The following is a 19,005-nucleotide window of genomic DNA, read 5'->3' as shown; positions in this document are numbered from 1 at the left end:
GATTACTATACTATTTATAACCGTAAGTATCTTACTTGTATGTACTTACCTAACCGTGTTATATATAACTAATATAAATAATAGTAAGCAAACTGTGATATTATGAACTACTTATCTTTTATTTTGCTACACCCTTTCCAGAGTCCATGTATGTAACATATATTGGTATGCAAATAAAGATCTCTATCTATCTATAAAAACGGTCACCCATCAAAGTACTGACCCCGCCCGATGTTGTTTAACTTCTGTGATTGGACGACGAGAACTTCGAGATTGGAAAAAAGTAGATATTTCATTCTGTTATTAGTATTTGTTGTTATAGCAGCAACAGAAATACATAATCTGTAGAAATTCCAACTGTCTAGCTATCACGGTTCTTGAGAAACAGCCTGGTGAAAGACGGACAGCAGTCTTAATAATAGGGTCCCGTTTTTACCCTTTGGGTATGGAACCCTGAAAAATACACATGATAATCATAAATATTATAGGTTATAATATTAGCATGACTAAAAAACAGAATTATTCCCTCTGCATCTGCAACTCTTGCTAAACTATAGTGTTGTCTTGATTGCACATGGTTTTCTGTATCAGAATAAGTGTGAAAGTAAACAGAATCTTAGTAATACTGTAAATCTGAATTATCACATTTCTGGGAAGCAATATAAAGTTAGTGTGAAATGTAGTTCTTCCTGTTAATTGTAAAGAAATAACACCACCATACTTTATTATTATTTATTAAAACCACCTCGGGAAGGATTGCTGCATTTCACAACATGCATTTTTCTAGCAAATGTTTACATTTATCTAGCATAATCTACATAACTCTATGATTATAACATTTTGAGAATATACAGTTACCTGGGCCTGTTTTAGTTGAAAATTGCATTGATATGTTGTTCAGAGCAGTTATAGTAAAGATTACTTAAGTTTTGGTGTTTTATCAACTGTACATATAACTTTCACTACCAAGGCGTAGCTTTTTGTTCGTATTACTTTAAAAAGTTCCACTGCACTGCATAACACTATTCTTCAAATGTGACATTATCTATGAACCGGGGACCTTATTGTCGATGGTGCTTACGCCGCACTGCGTAGCACAGCGTTGTTTATAATATGGGAGCACCGTTGATAACGGCGTAAGCGCCACCGACATTAAGGTCCCTTTTCATACATAATGTATCTTCCTTTATACTTATAGTCCATATTAAAGTCACATCCAGAACATTCACCTAGGCAGCCTCATGTGCGTTTGAACCTTTTAATTCTGCCACATCATCTACGCGTATGTATCATCACAGTTCTATAGTTTTACCAGCTACTTTTGCTGTACACCTGTAAAAAATAAATTTATAGGTCATTTAGGATATTTAGATGTAACTATACTATGTTAAGTATTATATATATACATACACACAAAAGCCATTGATTATATATGGTATATTTATTTACCTTGCACATACTCGTAGCTCCTATGTCAGAGAAATGAAGTATTTTCAATAGGTCGCGATATATAATTATAGACATCATAAAAGCATCGATGCATGACAGATTGTCTGATAGCCATTGCACGAACACTCCGTCATTCTCATTGTATTGTATTTATGGTGTTGTTTTCTTCCAGGAACAAAACTTATTCCAATGGACGCTCACTGTAGTTATTTTTTATAATATTATTGATAGAAGCAGAACGTAGTCAGAAAATACAGGCGCGCTGTTGTTTGACACTCTTAGCGCCCGTTCAAATACTTATTTCTTCACATTTTTTAGGTAAGTCGTGATACAAACCTACAATGATAGAAAGCATCAGGAAATAATGTGTAATGCAAAATAAGCTAGCTATTGATAAAACACTTTATCGACGTAACAAGGAACAAATAGAGGACATATTTAATTAATAAATGTATTTAAACTTAAACTCAACCAAGTGTTTATCAAAAATTAGTTGAAACTAACAGATGAGATATAAAAACATTTTGAATAGCTAAACCGCGACAAAAATACATTTTTACGGTTCCGTACCCAAAGGGTCAAACGGGACCCTATTACTAAGACTTCGCTGTCCGTCCGTCCGTCCATCTGTCACCAGGCTGTATCTCATGAACAGTGATAGTTAGCCAGTTGAAATTTCTACAGATTATGTATTTCTGTTGCCGCTATAACAACAAATACTAAAAACGGAATAAAATAAATATTTAAGAGGCTGTCAATACCTAAAGCGCGCACACTGTCTATTTGTATCGAAGTAAATGAGATAGCACTGTCGCATGTTACTGGGCCTGGGCAAGGGAATAATAAGAAAAATATTTAAATAAAAAAAAAGGATTATTAGTGTAATATTTTACTCAATAGCGGTTTAGATATAAATGTTTTGAAATTGTGATTTTAATTGCAGACCCATAAGTCAACAATAAAGACAGAACCGTTTAATTGTGATTTTAAGACCAATCTTTGCAATTATTTTCTATCGAGCCGATTTCGTTCAATCATGTATCGAGTACAACCACGGTCTTTGAAATATAATTAATATGAACATATATTTTTCTTACTTGACTAAAACAAATAGTCTTTCTTAAAAAACTGTTTAAGTAACATCAATTTCAAGGACATTGGGTGTTGACAGCCTCTTAAGGGGGGCTCCCAAACAACAAACATATTTTTTTGCCGTTTTTATAAATAATGGTACGAAACCCTTCGTGCGCGAGTCCGACTCGCACTTGGCCGGTTTTTATACCAGATTTCTTTCAAAATGGGTGCGTCGCAGAAGTTCGTCGAAGAAGCGGCAGAACAAAACTAACTAACAAACCATGGATGACGTCACGTAACGTTTCAATCAATGGCGTCGCGTCGCGTTTCGCTCATTAGCTTTTCGCGCGCAATTTTTGTACTTTTTACTTATTATTTTAAGCAATGATAATTTAATAACGGAAATGCATTTGTAACATGATATAACCGTAACAATCTATACCGTACCGTGTAATCGGTCTATGATTCGAGCGTGTATTTTTATTAAATTTGTATGCCCAATAGGCACGACATAGTAATACCCAAAGTCTATGTAACATCTTGCAATCTACCTATGTTGTACAAATAAAATCTTTGAATCATCCGAATAAAAAATATTTCGTTCAAATTTAAACTTCATGTATGAATCCAATTGAGAAGTCATATTTCTGGTGAATTAAGTTGGCGATAACAGAATTAACAGAGGGCCTACCGCGAACCACGTTCGACGTGTTGCCTCCCTGTCACACTTACGTACGAATTCACAAGTGCGACAGAGAGGCAACACGTCGAACGTGGTTCGCGGTAGGCCCTCAGGGCTATAACCGCGAAAATCGAAGTTCGTCGATTGCAAGCATTTTTCTCTGTCACTCTAATTAGGTCTTAGTGAGAGTAAAGGAGAAAGATCCCCGCAATTTTCCAAAATCGGTTTTCGCGGTGCGCTGAGGGCCGAAACTAGACCTGAGTGAGGGCCGTTAACCGGTGTTTTAGCTAGTTTAACGATACATATTTTTTTTATGAATTATGAGTTAAAGGTACATCTGTAACCGTTATGTTTACCTTACATAACTTACTGTTCACAATATTCATGTTAATTGGCCTCAAAATACCTTCCTATCTATCATACAAATGTCCTCGAAATATGACCCAAAAGTAAACGTTGTATAAAAGGAAAGGAGTTTATATATATATATCTCTGCTGTTTCTATGCCAAACACAAGAGACAGCACGAACTCGCCTAAGCTGGTCAAGTGAATTACGGGTCAATAACAGAACTCATTATTCAAAAAATATATTTTACGACAGTCACTCGACGTTACCGATGACGGCATTAATCGCGTAAAACTACCTTTATATTTTATTTTTATTATACGATCTATAATTTCAATGTAACAACTCGGAATAAATACGAGTATATGTATACGTACATCTCTTGACTATAATTTTAATTTTATCGAGCTCATTACGCACGATTTGGCAGACTATAGAAAATAAAATTAATATGTTCTTAATTATTTAATACAATACATTTGTATTATTTAGTTAACATTGATGTACATCCATAATGAAGTATTTTGATCGATAATTCGATATTATTATTTCGCGGCAACGCCTCCCCTCCAATTTCCAACATTCGAGCAGTGTTGCCAGATCTCCTGTTTTTACAGGGAATCTACTGTTTTCGGGGTATGTTTACTGTACTACTGTTTTTTGAAGTTTAACAAATTCAACAGCAGCATGTTCAAAAAGACGCCAGATTCCGATTCCAATTCTGATAATGAAGCATAGTATGTAATTTGTAGCTTTCTATTTATAAGCATCTAATCCAAACGCAATTGCGAACGTAATCCATCTCCATTGAAGAAAGCATGGTTGTGTTTATATCAGGGTTCTGTATTGGTATAAAATTAGAGTCTGTTCGGAAAGAGAAGAGTCGTGGAATGTATGGGACCCCATACACAATATACGATACATGTAATAGACAATACATGAATACATGTTTAAAACACACACACAAACAAAACAAATGTCTATTCGAACACGTCACAACTACATACAACAGGTGACTTACTTAAGTTTTTTACCTATACCTGGGTTTATATTATACATAACCTGGGTTTTAATAATTTGATATTTTCTTCATTTGAAATATAAAAAAACGTCCTTAAATCAAAATATTTGGTAAAATAACTTAAATCCACCTGTGTCCCATTTCACGAAGCTACAAGTTATAATTTACAAGCGGAAGTCTCTTTATAATACATAAGGTTAGAAAGAGACTTCCGCTTGTAAATTGTAACTTGTAGCTTCGCAAAACGAGCCACTGGTAAGTTTTGTAACTTAATTATAATCCTGATAACTTTACATATAAATAAACTACCTAAAGTGTCCAACATACATCCGTTCAAATTCAAAAGGTCATTTATAAAGGGATATTTTGCGGCACTTACGTCATTTTACTATGATTTTTGAGTTATAACTCAAAAACGGCTGAACTGATTTTATTAGATTACAGGAGACGGAGGAGACCTCATGAGCATTTTTTATAGTGAACGAAACTAAGATAAAATATCTACTACATACTTTTTCTCGGTTTCGTTAAACATAAATCTTCACTTGGCACTTCAAAATAATGAGTATAAACAGGATTTGCTCTATACAATACCTACTATTTATCTTAAAGTTAGGTCAAATAAAAAAAAATACACGTAAGGTTATGTGGGAGAGGGGGGGGGGGGGGGAATAGCCAAGAATCTCACCAAATATCACCAAGGGGGAGGGAGGTCAAAAAAGTAGCCGAAAAAACCGCGCGTGATTTGTGCACCTTGTGTACGGAACCCTAAAAAACCGTTTTGTTCGCTGTTAAAATTAATAAAAATTAAAAAGTAGAGGAAATATAATAATTAAAAGATGACTTTTGGTAAATGTTGTGAAAAAAGTTGATGTTCTTTTAATCAATCTGTTTTTTAACACATCTTTTGATTGGACCTAATGGACCTGGCACTGGCAACACTGTATTTCACTTCATCACCATCAGTCATCATCATCACTCATCAGAAGAGAATCGCAGGCAGTTGGCACAGAGTACTAAAGAGTATATTAATTACATATTAATATATGTATAGAAGAGCACAGAGGCACATTAAAACTGCCATAAAGGACTGATCATTGTATTACACGATTGTGCTCAGGGGTAAGTAACATATTTCTAAAGTCCTAAATTCAGATGCATGTCGAGATCGCCATTTTGTTTTACAAGGGGCAAGTTATGGAATAAATATATGATGTCCCTCATCAAAGGGCCTCAGTCTGGTAAATCGGAATGGCAGCGACAGGCTCGTGTCACTCCCGACCGCACTTCTGAGGAAGAAGATGGTGAGCAGCGCGGGGAGCGCGGCGGCTGCCCGCGGCGACGTGAGGCCGGTAGACCCGCCGATAACACTTCAAGCGATACTGGCTTTTAAGTATGTAGATAAGTATACAATTATTATCCCACTGAAAGCGCTTGCCGCGCCGCTGTCATTCCGGTTTGATTCGGCCCTAAGACGATTTAATTGGCAAATCTGAAGCATTTCTTTTGATAGCTGGGTATATATAACACGACTTGGGACCGACTGCACAGTGCACTTTTCGCATGAACCCTCTCGTTGTTCATCATGTTGCCGTTTTGTTCTCTTTCTATCAAGATTGGCAAACCCATCATCGTCGTGTATATTAATATAAGCATATGTAACAACAACAACCTAGGCTAGGCTACGTAGGTAACGAGGTTCCTACCATTATGTATGTTTTTTTTTTCAGATTTGGAATAAGAAAAAAATCATCGTATCATTGTCTGTGAATTAATCAGAAAGAACGCAGTCACTGGAGTTCAGGTGCACAGCCACAAAAGAGATCATATGGAATTATTCATAAATAAGTTAGTTTGACTAATTTTAATGATTTGAAGCACTGGCTGACATGGTCAAATACTGCCCATACCAATGGTATTTAGAGTTTTTCTTCAAAGTTAGAATTCTGGTGCATCATAATTAATTTGAATGCAGTTTATTATAAATTAAAATCATGTTTTATTAAAGAGTTCCCTAGAGTTTTTGAATGAAATGACAGATGTGATTCCACCATGTACATGTAGGGACTCGTGGCTGGAGTACAGGCAGTATTGACCACTTGCTGCAGTCACTCACCCCACTATTTGCTCCAAAGTACTGGACCAATTGACTTGAAATTTGGTACACTTACCTATGTAAAATTTGCTCTCTTAATGGTACTTCTCCTTCCCAAACATGAGTGGAGATGAAGTTTTGATATCCAGTAGTTTAACTTTTTTTTATTTTTGTTATTTTTAGTGCACATTTGCTTGTCACTCACCATGTAATATTAGAAAACGGTTAAGAATAACAGTAATAATTTTTAATAATAAACTTTGATAGGTTTCGTAGACTTAGAGTATTATCTCTCTATTGGTCCATCTGTATATCCATCTGTCCGTATGTTACAGGCATTTTAATTTCACTGGATATCTTACCCTCTTTACCGGAACACAGCAGTGCCAACACTGCTGGTTAGCGGCAGGATTAACGGGTAAGATTGTGGAGTTTTGCATAAAGCCCTACAACCGGCTAATTATCTCTTGTCTACCACCAGTCTGTTCATATGTATTATGGGGTCTCTCTGTCTGTCCATCTGTCGCTGCCCATTTGCTCCAAAAGTACTGGACCAATTGACTTGAAATTTGGTACACATATGTAAATGGGTAACCCAAAGATGAATGTGTAAATAAATAAAAAATAAAAATATGCGGGCTTTTGGAAGGAGTAATGTAGAAAATTTTTAAAACAGTTTTGCAATGTGTTGTAAGTTTTGTATTTCCCCTCCCCATACATGAGTGAATATGAACCTTCGCATAGAGGAGATGAACTTTCGGGTGTCCAGATATTTTATTGTTTTTTTTTTCAGCCTACACAATATTAAAATTAACAATGTATTGAAGCACCCTAGATTCTTTAAATTTTGCCAGGCAAACCTGGGGATAACAAGATATATACTGATTTAAACTTAACGTTTTTTACACATTTTTAAATTATTGAAACGGGACTTACTTAATCGGGTATTGAGTTTTAAATTTAGACCACGGGGACAACGCCGCCCTCGAAACGTCGGAGGTAAATGTAAAACTCAATACGCGATTAAGTCCCGTTTTTATAATTTAAAAAAGATATATACTATCTATGACACTGAAACCCAATTCAGTAGTTTTAGTGTTGTCCTTCTAGTAATGTTTTTTTTTCTGAAAGTGTTTCTGCTTTTTTGAACAATTTCATATTTGTTTTTCTTTTCAGCGTCGATATTTTTGCACCTGGGTATGTGCACTTACCCAAAATAAACGAAAGTATAACAATTATAACAAAAATAATTATTTTAAAAACAGTTTTGTCTACCCATGCAAAGCCCGGGCAGGTTGCTAGTAAATTATTAATTTTAGAGTTGAATTATTTTTTAGGTAATATAAAATGTTTTCTCTGGTGAAATTCAACAACGACGAATTGCAAATAGTACCTACAAAACGTGTGCAAATTGGCAAAAACAAACAATGCACAGTAAACTGCAAAGGATCGAAATATTCTGCAGTCGTACTTAAATTACATGGTAAGCTTTATCCACATAAACCTTGTTTTTAACCGACTTCAAGATTTCAAAAGAGGAGTTTATCAATTCGGTTGTATGTTTATTTATGTTTTAATGTTTGTTACTCCATAACTCCGTCATTTCTGAACCGATTTTAAAAATTATTTTTTTTGTTTGAATTTATATATATAAAGATTGGTCCCGTTTTTGTCAAAACTCAGTTCTGATGATGGGATCCATGAGGAATCGAGGGAACTCTTCAAATGTGAAAGGCATACATATAGTGATTTTTGTATTTTCTGAAACAAATCAAGCATTTACATTTAAAAAAGTGACATTTGATGAAGTGGAACTGCTGATGATGATCAGAATGGAACTCTTCAACGACGCATAGTACACGTTTGGCGATTTCTCCTCTTCGCTGTGTTTGTTAAGTAAATTAGATTTTCAAGACAAATTTTTGTCAGGTTCGAGTCCTGACGATGGGGTCCATGAGGAATCTAGTGAACTCTTCAAATATGAAGGGCATACATATAGTGATTTTTGTATTTTCTTTAACAAATCGAGCATTTACATTTTAAAAAGTGAGATTTGATGAAGTGGAACTGCTGATGATGATCAGAATGGTACTCTTCAACGACGCATAGTACACGTTTGGCGATTTGTCCTCTTCGCTGTGTTTGTTAAGCAAATTAGATTTTCAAGTCAAATTTTTGTCAAGTTCGAGTTCTGACGATGGGGTCCATGAGGACTCGAGGGAACTCCTCAAATGTTAAAGGCATATATATAGTGATCTTAGTATTTTTATTAACAAATCAAGTATTTACATTTGTAGAAGTGACATTTGATGAAGTGGAACTGCTGATGATGAACAGAACGGAACCTCTGACCTCGACCTTATTGGCCATTTAATACTTGACCATTTTTTCCCTTTTACAAGCTTTTATTTACTTTCACCTGACCGTTGTCCGTTTGTAATCAAATCTTGCAAGTTAAATTTGACCCACTTCCCGGTTTCTGATGAAGCTGAAAATTTGCATACATATGTAAGTCGGGTGACAATGCCATATTATGGTACCATCGAGATGATCTGATGATGGAGACAGGAGGTGGCCATAGGAACTCTGTGATAAAACAACGTAACCTAATTGTGTCTGGAGTTTTTAGAATTGTCTCGATGAGTATTAGTTACTTGTGGAAAGAAAAGTACAGTCAGCGATAAAAGCTTGTACCAAAAATTAAATTTTTGCCAAAAATTTATTATTTACTTTCACCAGACCATTTGTCTGTTTGTAATCAAATCTTGCAAGTTAAATTTGATCCACTTCCCGGTTTCCGATTGAGCTGAAAATTTGCATACATATGTAAGTCGGGTGACAATGCAATATTATGGTACCATCGAGCTGATCTGATGATGGAGACAAGAGGTGGACATAGGAACTCTGTGGTAAAACAACGCAACCTGATTGTGTTTGGGGTTTTTAGAATTGTCTCGATGAGTATTAGTTGCCTGTGGAAAGAAAAGTACAGTCAGCTTGTACCAAAAATGAAATTTTTGCCAAAAACTTATTCCTAACCGACTTCAAGAATAATATTACCGATTTTCAGATTCGAAAGAAATATTGGAAAAAGAAATTGAGAATGATAACTTAAACAAATATGCACACAATAAAAATGAGGACAATAAAATGTTATTGCCTGCGAACTGTGAATCGTCTGAAAACTTAAAAGAGATATTGGAAAAAGAAATTGAGAATGATAACTTGAAAACCAAGAAGACAAGAAAAAAGAAAAGACAGGCTGTACACAATAAAAATAAGGACAAGACTATTTTATTGCCTGCTGACTGTGAATCGTCTGAAAACGTTTCGAAAGAGATGGCTGTACCCAATAAAAATAAGGACAATACAATTTTATTGCCTGTTGACTGTGAATCGTCTGAAAACGTTTCGAAAGAGATATTGGAAAACGAAATTAAGAATGATAATTTGAAGACCAAGAAGGCAAAACAAAAGAAAAGAAATCTGTTGAGAGTGAAACTTACAGATACTCTTGATATCGACAAGGCTCGAAATAGTTCGTTAAGAATAATATGCGATACAGTAATTACAGGAGGACAGCCTGTCCATAATAAAAATGAGGATGATACATTTATTGACACAATTTTATTGCCTGAAAACTGTGAATCGTGTGAAAACGTTGCCGATTTGCCTTTAGAACAGTTGATAAAAAAATATGATTTCGATTCTAATATAGAGACTGTTGACCAGGAAATGGGAGCTGAGATCTCTTACTGTCACTTGTCTCCTGTTGATCCTGAAATAGAATTTGAAATTAGCACTGGACATGATGAATTAGCACCTATTAATGTTAGTAAAACACTTACCAATGCAAGTGATTCTACTTATGTACCAGATCAGACGACATCTGTAAAAGATATTTCCCAAATTTCACAAAAATCTGAAACTTTTAACAAATGTTTACCTGTAGATGTCAGAAAAGTTACTGTTCCACAGTCAAAAACGTCAGACACAAGAAGAACAAAAAAATATTTTTGTCCATTTTGCAATAAACTTCAAACAAAATTTGCTAGACACCTAGAACTTCTTCATTATTCTGAACCTGAAGTAAAAAAGTTTATAAAGCTACCGAAAAAAAATCCTGAAAGACAAAAAATCATAGAGACCATACGCAAAAACGGTAATTATATTCATAATACTCAACCCCAACATAATACAGGAATACTCATTACATGTAGACAGCAAGTGCATAATGAAAATTCTGCAGAAGACTATGTATGCTGTAATACCTGTAAGGGTTTCTTTTCAAAAAGAACTTTGAGACTACATTATCGTAATTGTGGCGAAAAAAACTACAAGAAAGGTGCTAAGCAGACGATGATAATGGGACGACGAATTACAGGATACATTCATCCTCGAGCAAATATATGTCTTCGAAGGAAAGTATTTCCAGTGTTACGGGATGATTCAATAACAAGACTAATAAAATATGACGAATTAATAATAATCTTTGGAAATAAATTGTGTGAAAAATACACTTTGGAGCATCAACATGACATGATCAGAAGTCATCTTAGACTCTTAGGGCGTTTTTTAACGGCTGTCAAGGAAAAGGATAAAAACATTGCCGATTTATCTTCAGTGTTCCAGCCCAAATTTTTCGACACTGTATTAGAGGGTATAAAGATATGCGCTAGCTATGACCCGGACAAGATGATGTATGCAGCACCATCGGTAGCAACTACAATCGGAACATTAATAAAGAAATGCCTAAAAATGCATATGTCTGAGTGTATTAAGACCCAAAATGAAACTGCGAAAAAAGCTGCAGAAGATTTTCTTATTTTATTTGAAGAAGACATACCAACCACCATTAATAAAAAAGTCTTCGAAGATCAATTAAAAAAGAAAAGAGAAAAAGTTGTTCAGCTACCAACAATAAGTGATATTTCTTCTTTATACTCCTTCTTGAAAACAAAGATGTCAGAAGCCTATGATGCCCTCGAAAAACAATTTACCCTAGAATCATATAATACTTTAGCTGAGAGTACATTAGTTTTGCTTCAAACTTTCAATAGACGCCGAGCAGGAGAAATAGAAAGGCTTTTAATATCAGATTACAATAAACAAGAAACGGTTGACAAGAATGTGAATTCCGATGTATATGATAACATATCTCCAGAGTCACGAAAATACGCACAAAAATTTGTAAGGATTACCATACGTGGTAAACTTGGTAGGGTTGTGCCAGTTTTGTTAGATGCATTCATTGTAAAATGTATAGAAAAACTGATGAAATTACGACATAAAGCTGGGATAAGTTCTGAAAACGAATATATCTTTGCAGCTGCATCAAAAGATGGTAACAAAAAGAACTATTTACGGGCTTGTCCTCTTATGCGCAAGTTTTCAGAGGAGTGTGGAGCCAAGATGCCTACTACACTTCGAGGAACGACTCTAAGAAAGCATGTAGCAACTTATTCAGCTATACAAGGTATTGAAGAGCGTGAAGTAACTGATCTTGCAAATTTTATGGGACATCACAAAGATATCCATAAAAGTGTTTATCGAGTGCCAGTACCACTGAGAGATTTGGCCAATGTGTCAAAAATATTAGAAAATGCTATGGGTAATTGCGAAACCAATGATGACGATAAATGCAGCAACATTTTCGATAAATCTACAAGCACACCCACAGAAAACAATCGTATAGACAAATCCATAACATCTCTCAATCGCAGTAAACTTGTTATCACCGACGATTCAGTTTCCAGTGAGTCCAACGAACTTAGCCACAAAACTAACGAAAGTGAGGATAAGCCTATAAAGAAGTTGCTAAAGCGCAGACGACGCATTGTTTCTGATGATTCACTTTCAGGTTCAGAACAACAAAGAGAACCAATTGAGCCAAATGATCCTGAACCTGATAGCTTTACAGATGGTACAAATCGTCGTAGTAGTAAGTGTTTAAATTAATTTTATACTTAGTACCGCTACTCCGCGTCATAACCGTTTATCTCTATTCACTCTGCAACTGTGCATTTTTGTACTAAACATTTTGACTGTAATTAACATACATACCATAGGACCCCGGGCCTAAAGTTTGGAAAATGTGATTTCAGTTAAATGTCCTGGAATTTTGATATGTTATACATTTTTCTAATTTGTTTCTTGGTACAATACCACGCTCCAAAACTGGAATAACTAATATCCATAGCTGAAACTGCCGCTAAGCTAAAATGGGACTGGGCAGGGCACGTCTGCCGTATGCCGGATGACCTGTGGGCCAAAACAGCCACCTGTTGGGTCCCACTAGTTGTAAGGCGTCACGGTAGACCTCGTCGGAGATGGCGGGACGAACTTGATGCCTTCGACAGAGACTGGTGGGAGACTTCCGAGGATAGGGACACGTGGAAGAATAAGAGGGAGGCCTTTGCCCAGCAGTGGGACAGTATGGGCTCATAATAGTAATAGTAGTAGTTTCTTGGTATGTGGGGTACAAGTCTTATGTCTTTTATTATTTTCAGCTTCTCCATTTGGTAAAACCAAACGGGTAAGATGGAACAGTGATGAAAAATTTGCAATTGCCGATTGTTTTGGTGATCCCACCAAATGTTCCAAATTGCCTTCATTGAACGCATGTTTTGAAGCCACCAAAAAGTACACAGCTTTGAAAAGTCGAACCCCGCAGCAAATTAAGACCTGGATTGACAACCAAAGAAAAGCTAAAACTCGCTTGGAAGTATATAAGCTTAAATCAAGAAAATCTTAATATTACTGTAATAATGTTTAAATATATTAATGACAGTGAATATGTTAATAGGCAGGTCCACACAGAGCGAACATACGCGCGAAGCAATTTCCGCGCGTTTTCCTCGCCCGAGCGCGCTGCCTCGGCCGAGGCACGATTACACTGGCAGTTTTGTGCGCGAGGAAATTGCCTCGCGCGTATGCTCGCTCTGTGTGGACCCGCCTAGTGACTAATAGAGGAGCATCATCACTCACATACACTTACAAGCACACAACACACACGCGACCTCGTCTGTCGCCTACGCTACATGTACTCACCCTACTCATGGAAATTGAGTTGCCCTCAAGTAGACACACCTATAATAGTACATTACGATACAAGTGCGAAAAATAGGAAATTCGAAACGAGTGGCGATAAATTAAAACACGACCGAAGGGAGTGTTTTAAATCGACACGAGTTGCGAATTACCTATTCGCACATGTATCGTACAACGTTTTACAGTACATATGGCCCTTTAAATGTTCGACACAGTAACGTAATATGCTACTTCTCGCACTAGTGCTATAAAGTAGCCCCATATGTACTGTAAAATAACTTATCTTTTTTACCAAGGCACCAATCATCGGTATTGGGGTCGGGTGGTACCGTTAGCTGCTATTTTTTTCTACATATAGACTCCTGTCTATACCTTCCACACCATGGTGTAGAGTATTGACACCTCTAATACCTAAGTAAGGTGAGAAAGCTTTGTCAAGCTCTACCCCAAAAGGCGGTAGAACCTGGAATCGCCAGGGAGCAATTTCTTCCCAGTTTACAGTTGCATCAAGACGGACCTAATTTGGTTCCGCACACTTGTAAACAGCTTCTATTCCTGTTAATATTATAGATATGTACATAGCTACTGTTCATAGTATACATAACACATTACATTAGTTACAAGCATTGTAACACCGTTGGTTACATTTTTGTTGCAATATGTATAGTACAAAGTTCTTTAAGTCAGCGGGATTTCAGCACTAATTACCATTTTCATTGGGTATGGAAAGTAGTTAGTTATGATGTAAGCTAAGTAAGATGAATAAGCTAACTAAGTAGCAAGTTGGTTCTTGTTGTAATTGGCATAGGTCAAAAATAGTATAATGTGAATACTGTATGTTATGCAAAATTTGGTAATATTGATAGGCCTAGAAATACATTTTCTAGTTAATATAATTATAATGTATATATTTTTAGCAATTAAAATTGATACATTAGTTAAGTCATTGGTGATATTACGGTTGGTCTCAGTTTTCCGGAAATTTGGGCTATCCCAATTTTTTTTGTTTTCAATATGCTTGTACAGTTGTTAACAACGCTAATATATTTTCGTTTGTTCTTGCCTTGTGTTCCAGTAACTATCACGATGTTTTATGGCTAGCCATAGAAAAACGGGTGTCATTACTTTTCTACCTATTGTTTTAAACATTCCATACCGCTGTGGGTAACATATTTCATACATTTGTGTTTTCTGTCAACAGAACCACAACGAGATGTTCTGCAACTTTTCTTTCAACAGCAAGAGACTAACTCCATATCTTTGATTACTATCAGTTATTTTGAGGATGTAATGAGGAGGACTGAGATCCCCATTCGGCATCTTCCACCCACATTCGACAAGTGGAGGTAATCTTTAAATAGCTGAATGCCAATATCAGCAAAGGGCTTGATAATTTGCCCTACGTAGGTGGTGGCCAAGTACGAGTTTTGTTGGCGGCAATTTGTTAAGTTACTTTACATGTTGGAACATGACTGCCCGTAAGTCGTTGATCTCTTTGAACATGTAAAATAACTGGAAAATTGCCGCCAGCAAGACACGTGCTCAGCCACCACAGTCAGACATATTATCAAGTACTTTGCTAGGATACTGTTGACACAGCCACTCAATGTAGAATGGGCATCTCAGCCCATTACATCCTCAAAAGAACCAATATCAAATATCTCTTGCAGTTCAAACATCTCGTTGTGGTTGTACCGACAGATAACGCAAATGTATGCTTTAATCAAGAGACATTCAATCCACTAAGGTGTGTATCTTTTTAATTACATTATTAAATAAAAATTGATATTTTAAGAAAGAGTTTTTATTTCATACTAAATCTTATTGTGCTGCTTATGTACCTACATCAACGGGGGTGTTAGAATGCCTGTTTGTTTCATGCTACCATAGCTCTTAAGGTAGCCACATACGCTACACTTTGCATGATGGTTGTGTCTGCACCGGCATTATTTACCTATAGGTCTAAGATGGTCGGGTCTTTATCATTTGTCACCATGCCTGTCACGTTCTAACAAGTATGTAAGTGCGAAAGTGACGGGCATAGCGACAAGTGATAAAAATGGAACCATGCTGCCACTGCTGTCGGGAAAACTTAATGGCAGTGGAGAAACTGTACTCGACTACTCGTAGAATTTTGCCTGCCAGGTATGCTTGTGCAGGGATACCCGTAATGCATAGCCTAGCCTAGCATTTTAGACCCTTTATTGAGTAAGCCTCTGAGGGCCTACCGCGAACCACGTTCGACATGTTGCCTCCCTGTTGCACTTGTAAATTCGTACGTAAGTGTGACAGGGAGGCAACACGTCGAACGTGGTTCGCGGTAGGGCCTCTGACTCGCCTCTGATGGCCTCTCTACGCACCGTCTACTCTGGCGGATACCGCAGCTATTTGTTAGCTGTGCCTCTATTTATTACATACTCCCTGGTCATATACACACACAGTGTGTATGACTATCTCATATCTAACAAATAGGTGCGTCCCTCGCCGGGCATCCGCCAGGGCAAACCGTGCGAATAGGCATTGAGTTGCCCCATTTTAGCTACATACACAGGGTGGAAAAAATCTATGGTCCCTGGAGTGGAAATACCTTAAATCTTTGAAATAGCTTATTTTACTTAAAGGAACTATTATTTTTAAAAAGAAACAAAACTACATTCACAGATTTTTTTAAATTTGCATGTTGAAAGAGAAAAATTCCAAGTCCTTGAACGTACTATTTAGAAATAATATAACGTTTGAAATAAAGAGTGTAAGACTCAAATGTTTATTTAAGAAATTTTATCTTTAAAATTAACTGCATCGATCCGTGCAATATAATAGCGAGGTTTGTTTTTAGCTGGTTCGATTCCCAGTTTGGTTAAGTTCTTCGAGAAATCTCTGAGTGCAGTTTTGTTTCAACTTAAAAATAAAAGGATGGTTCCTTTAACACGTTCACAGTCCAGTGCCCCATATATGTGTCACGCTGAAGTATCTCCACACGTCCGTGCCACGCATATGGGTCACGAAGATACCAGGTACGCACTTAGATTATTATAACGTCATACTGCATGATAATGTAGGTGTAATTTGTTGTATAGTAATGTTTTTGGCTAGTTGGATAACAACATACAGATATTACAGATAGTTATTGTTCTAATTCGCGTGCATGCTTGATTTTTCTTAGTGACCCATATGTGGAGCATGGACGAATGCATACCTGTAGTATGGGGACTTTTTAGTAGTAGATTTTTTTCCACCCTATATAATACAAATAATTATTTTATTACTTAAACTTTATTGCACAAAAGAAAAACTTATCGTACAAAATTCGGACTTAATGCCGTAAGGCATTCTCTACCAGTTATGCAACTATTGTATAAAATACCTACTTTTTCTATGACGAGTTAACTAAAATTATTGAATAGTCAATATAATGTGAACTAATGTAGTCTATAACTGAAATAATTAAACAGTCAATATGAAAAACTAAATGTAAGCGTCTGTAAGGTAGGTATCCTATTTGAGTAACTTGGAAAATAGTTTCAAAGTTGTAAATGTAGGTAACTGGTACAATATTTTTTGTTTGAAGCAAACTAATGAAACCACCAATATAAGTAAATAATATGTATATTTGGTAACATTAAACATTATTGTTGTTTACTCCCTATGTTGGAGCTGGGGCAAGAGGTAGATGACATGACATGACACACACACACGCACGCACGCACGCACGCACGCACGCACACACACGCACGCACGCACGCACGCTTGCTCGCTCCTTCACTCAGTCACTCACGTCTACACACACACACACACACACACACATTCCATTCTCATTTTAATATTGTACATACATGATTTAAACAAGTATGTAGTATTTCTGTTATTATTTGTAGCTACTCTACTGGAAGAGTGGCTTGACACAGGTATTACATACTAAATAGGAATAAGTCCCCCTGTTATCAGAATACTGTTCATGTTGAAAGAAATTTTTTTTTTTTCATTTCAGCATCAAACGCAACCCCATTTTTAGGGTTCTAGAACTAGAAACTCTTATAATTTCGCCATGTCCGTCCGCGGCTTAGCTGACGCCTATAAAACGGTAAAATGTAAAGAAAAAAAGGTTTTTTTGGGTATCACGTAGGTACTTACATGAAGTGGGGTGATTTTTTTTCGCTTCTACCCTATTGTGTGGTGTCGTTGAATAGAATAGAACTTTATTGTCTTCATGCTAGTGTACAGTACCCCTAGTGTAAATTTATTCGATAGCGAAACGTGACGTACGCGTTTGCGTTGTCTCATTTTGTATGGGATTTTGAGTTTCCAAAACGTCGCACATGGCGCGCTGTTTCTAAATCCTATACAAAATGAGACTTAACGCAAACGCGTACGTCACGTCACGCTTTCGAAAAAAAAAATACACTAGAGGTTCTTGTCTTACAATATTTCACAGTTCAACATGATACCGTATAAAGGTATTGCAAATTGAATTCTTAAATACTTGGGTAGGTCTTGAATATGTTGATATGAGGTCTTTCAAAACCAATAGGGGCCTTTAAAACCATTTTTTGATAAAGTCAATCAAGTCAAGGACAAGGTTCACACTCCTCTAACACTTGAACCGTGAGTCCAAAAAATATGGAAAAATTTAGAAAAGTGAGGCCTAATAAGTATTTTTAACGAAAACTATATTGAATAAAATCGATTCAGACGTTTTTCAGCTATCGCAAAAAGTTGTCATTTCATAGTAAAAGGACGTAAGTGCCAAATATCCTCCTATAGGTAATAAAAAATATCCTAAAATGCCGTTTTGAAGTGGGTGTATTGTGACGGCCGACAACTACGGAACCCTACACTGAGCATGGCCCGACCTGCTTTTGGCCGGTTTTTCTTTAAAATGAATGTACAAAAAACAATACCGACTGAAGTAGACTTCATAGTTACAACGTATACTTCGAAGTCTTCGTATACATCGAATACTTCGAGGACTTGTCCTCATACTAATCCTTACATACCAATAAATGCACATGTGTGTGTGAGTATTATGTGCAACAATTAGTTTGAGGACATTGTCCTCAAATGACACGTTGTATCCATGAAGTCTCGAAACATACTTTGTATACAAGAACTGCTGTAACTTCGGAAAATGGACCTTATAAATGGAATGTCCCGGATACCCTCACTTAGGGGGTTGCAGGCTTTAAATTTACCACCCCAAATACCCATGGCCCAAAACATGCCTTGTACATAAATATATATATATATATATAAAACTACATATTTATAAACATATTAATACATACCTAAC

At 36.3% G+C, this 19,005-nt stretch overlaps 1 protein-coding gene and 1 long non-coding RNA gene across 3 annotated transcripts; one reads left to right on the top strand and one right to left on the bottom strand.

Moving 5' to 3' along the window:
* Positions 1-718: 718 nt before the first annotated feature.
* LOC133534200 (uncharacterized) lies at positions 719-4,445 on the bottom strand. Its single transcript, XR_009801995.1, has 2 exons — positions 1,450-4,445; positions 719-1,332 (listed from the first exon to the last, which is right to left on the bottom strand). It is a non-coding gene; the product is annotated as an uncharacterized LOC133534200 (long non-coding RNA).
* A 58-nt stretch (positions 4,446-4,503) lies between these two features.
* On the top strand, positions 4,504-15,516 carry LOC133534197 (uncharacterized). 2 transcript variants are annotated; one of them, XM_061873286.1, is made up of 6 exons: positions 4,504-5,695; positions 6,304-6,421; positions 7,004-7,086; positions 8,006-8,151; positions 9,739-12,609; positions 13,178-15,516. In XM_061873286.1, the coding sequence occupies exons 4-6, from the start codon at positions 8,016-8,018 to the stop codon at positions 13,420-13,422; spliced, it is 3,252 nt and encodes a 1,083-aa protein (XP_061729270.1). In that variant the 5' UTR covers positions 4,504-5,695; positions 6,304-6,421; positions 7,004-7,086; positions 8,006-8,015; the 3' UTR covers positions 13,423-15,516. The 2 variants fall into 2 exon arrangements, with proteins under 2 accessions (XP_061729270.1, XP_061729269.1); XM_061873285.1 differs by having other exon boundaries at positions 6,304-7,086.
* The last annotated feature ends 3,489 nt before the right edge of the window (positions 15,517-19,005 follow it).

The sequence above is a fragment of the Cydia pomonella genome, unplaced genomic scaffold, assembly GCF_033807575.1.
Source record: "Cydia pomonella isolate Wapato2018A unplaced genomic scaffold, ilCydPomo1 PGA_scaffold_68, whole genome shotgun sequence".
Classification (NCBI taxonomy): domain Eukaryota; kingdom Metazoa; phylum Arthropoda; class Insecta; order Lepidoptera; family Tortricidae; genus Cydia; species Cydia pomonella.
The sequence above is the reverse complement of the archived record's forward strand: the minus strand, read 5'-3'. Positions and strand labels throughout refer to the sequence as shown.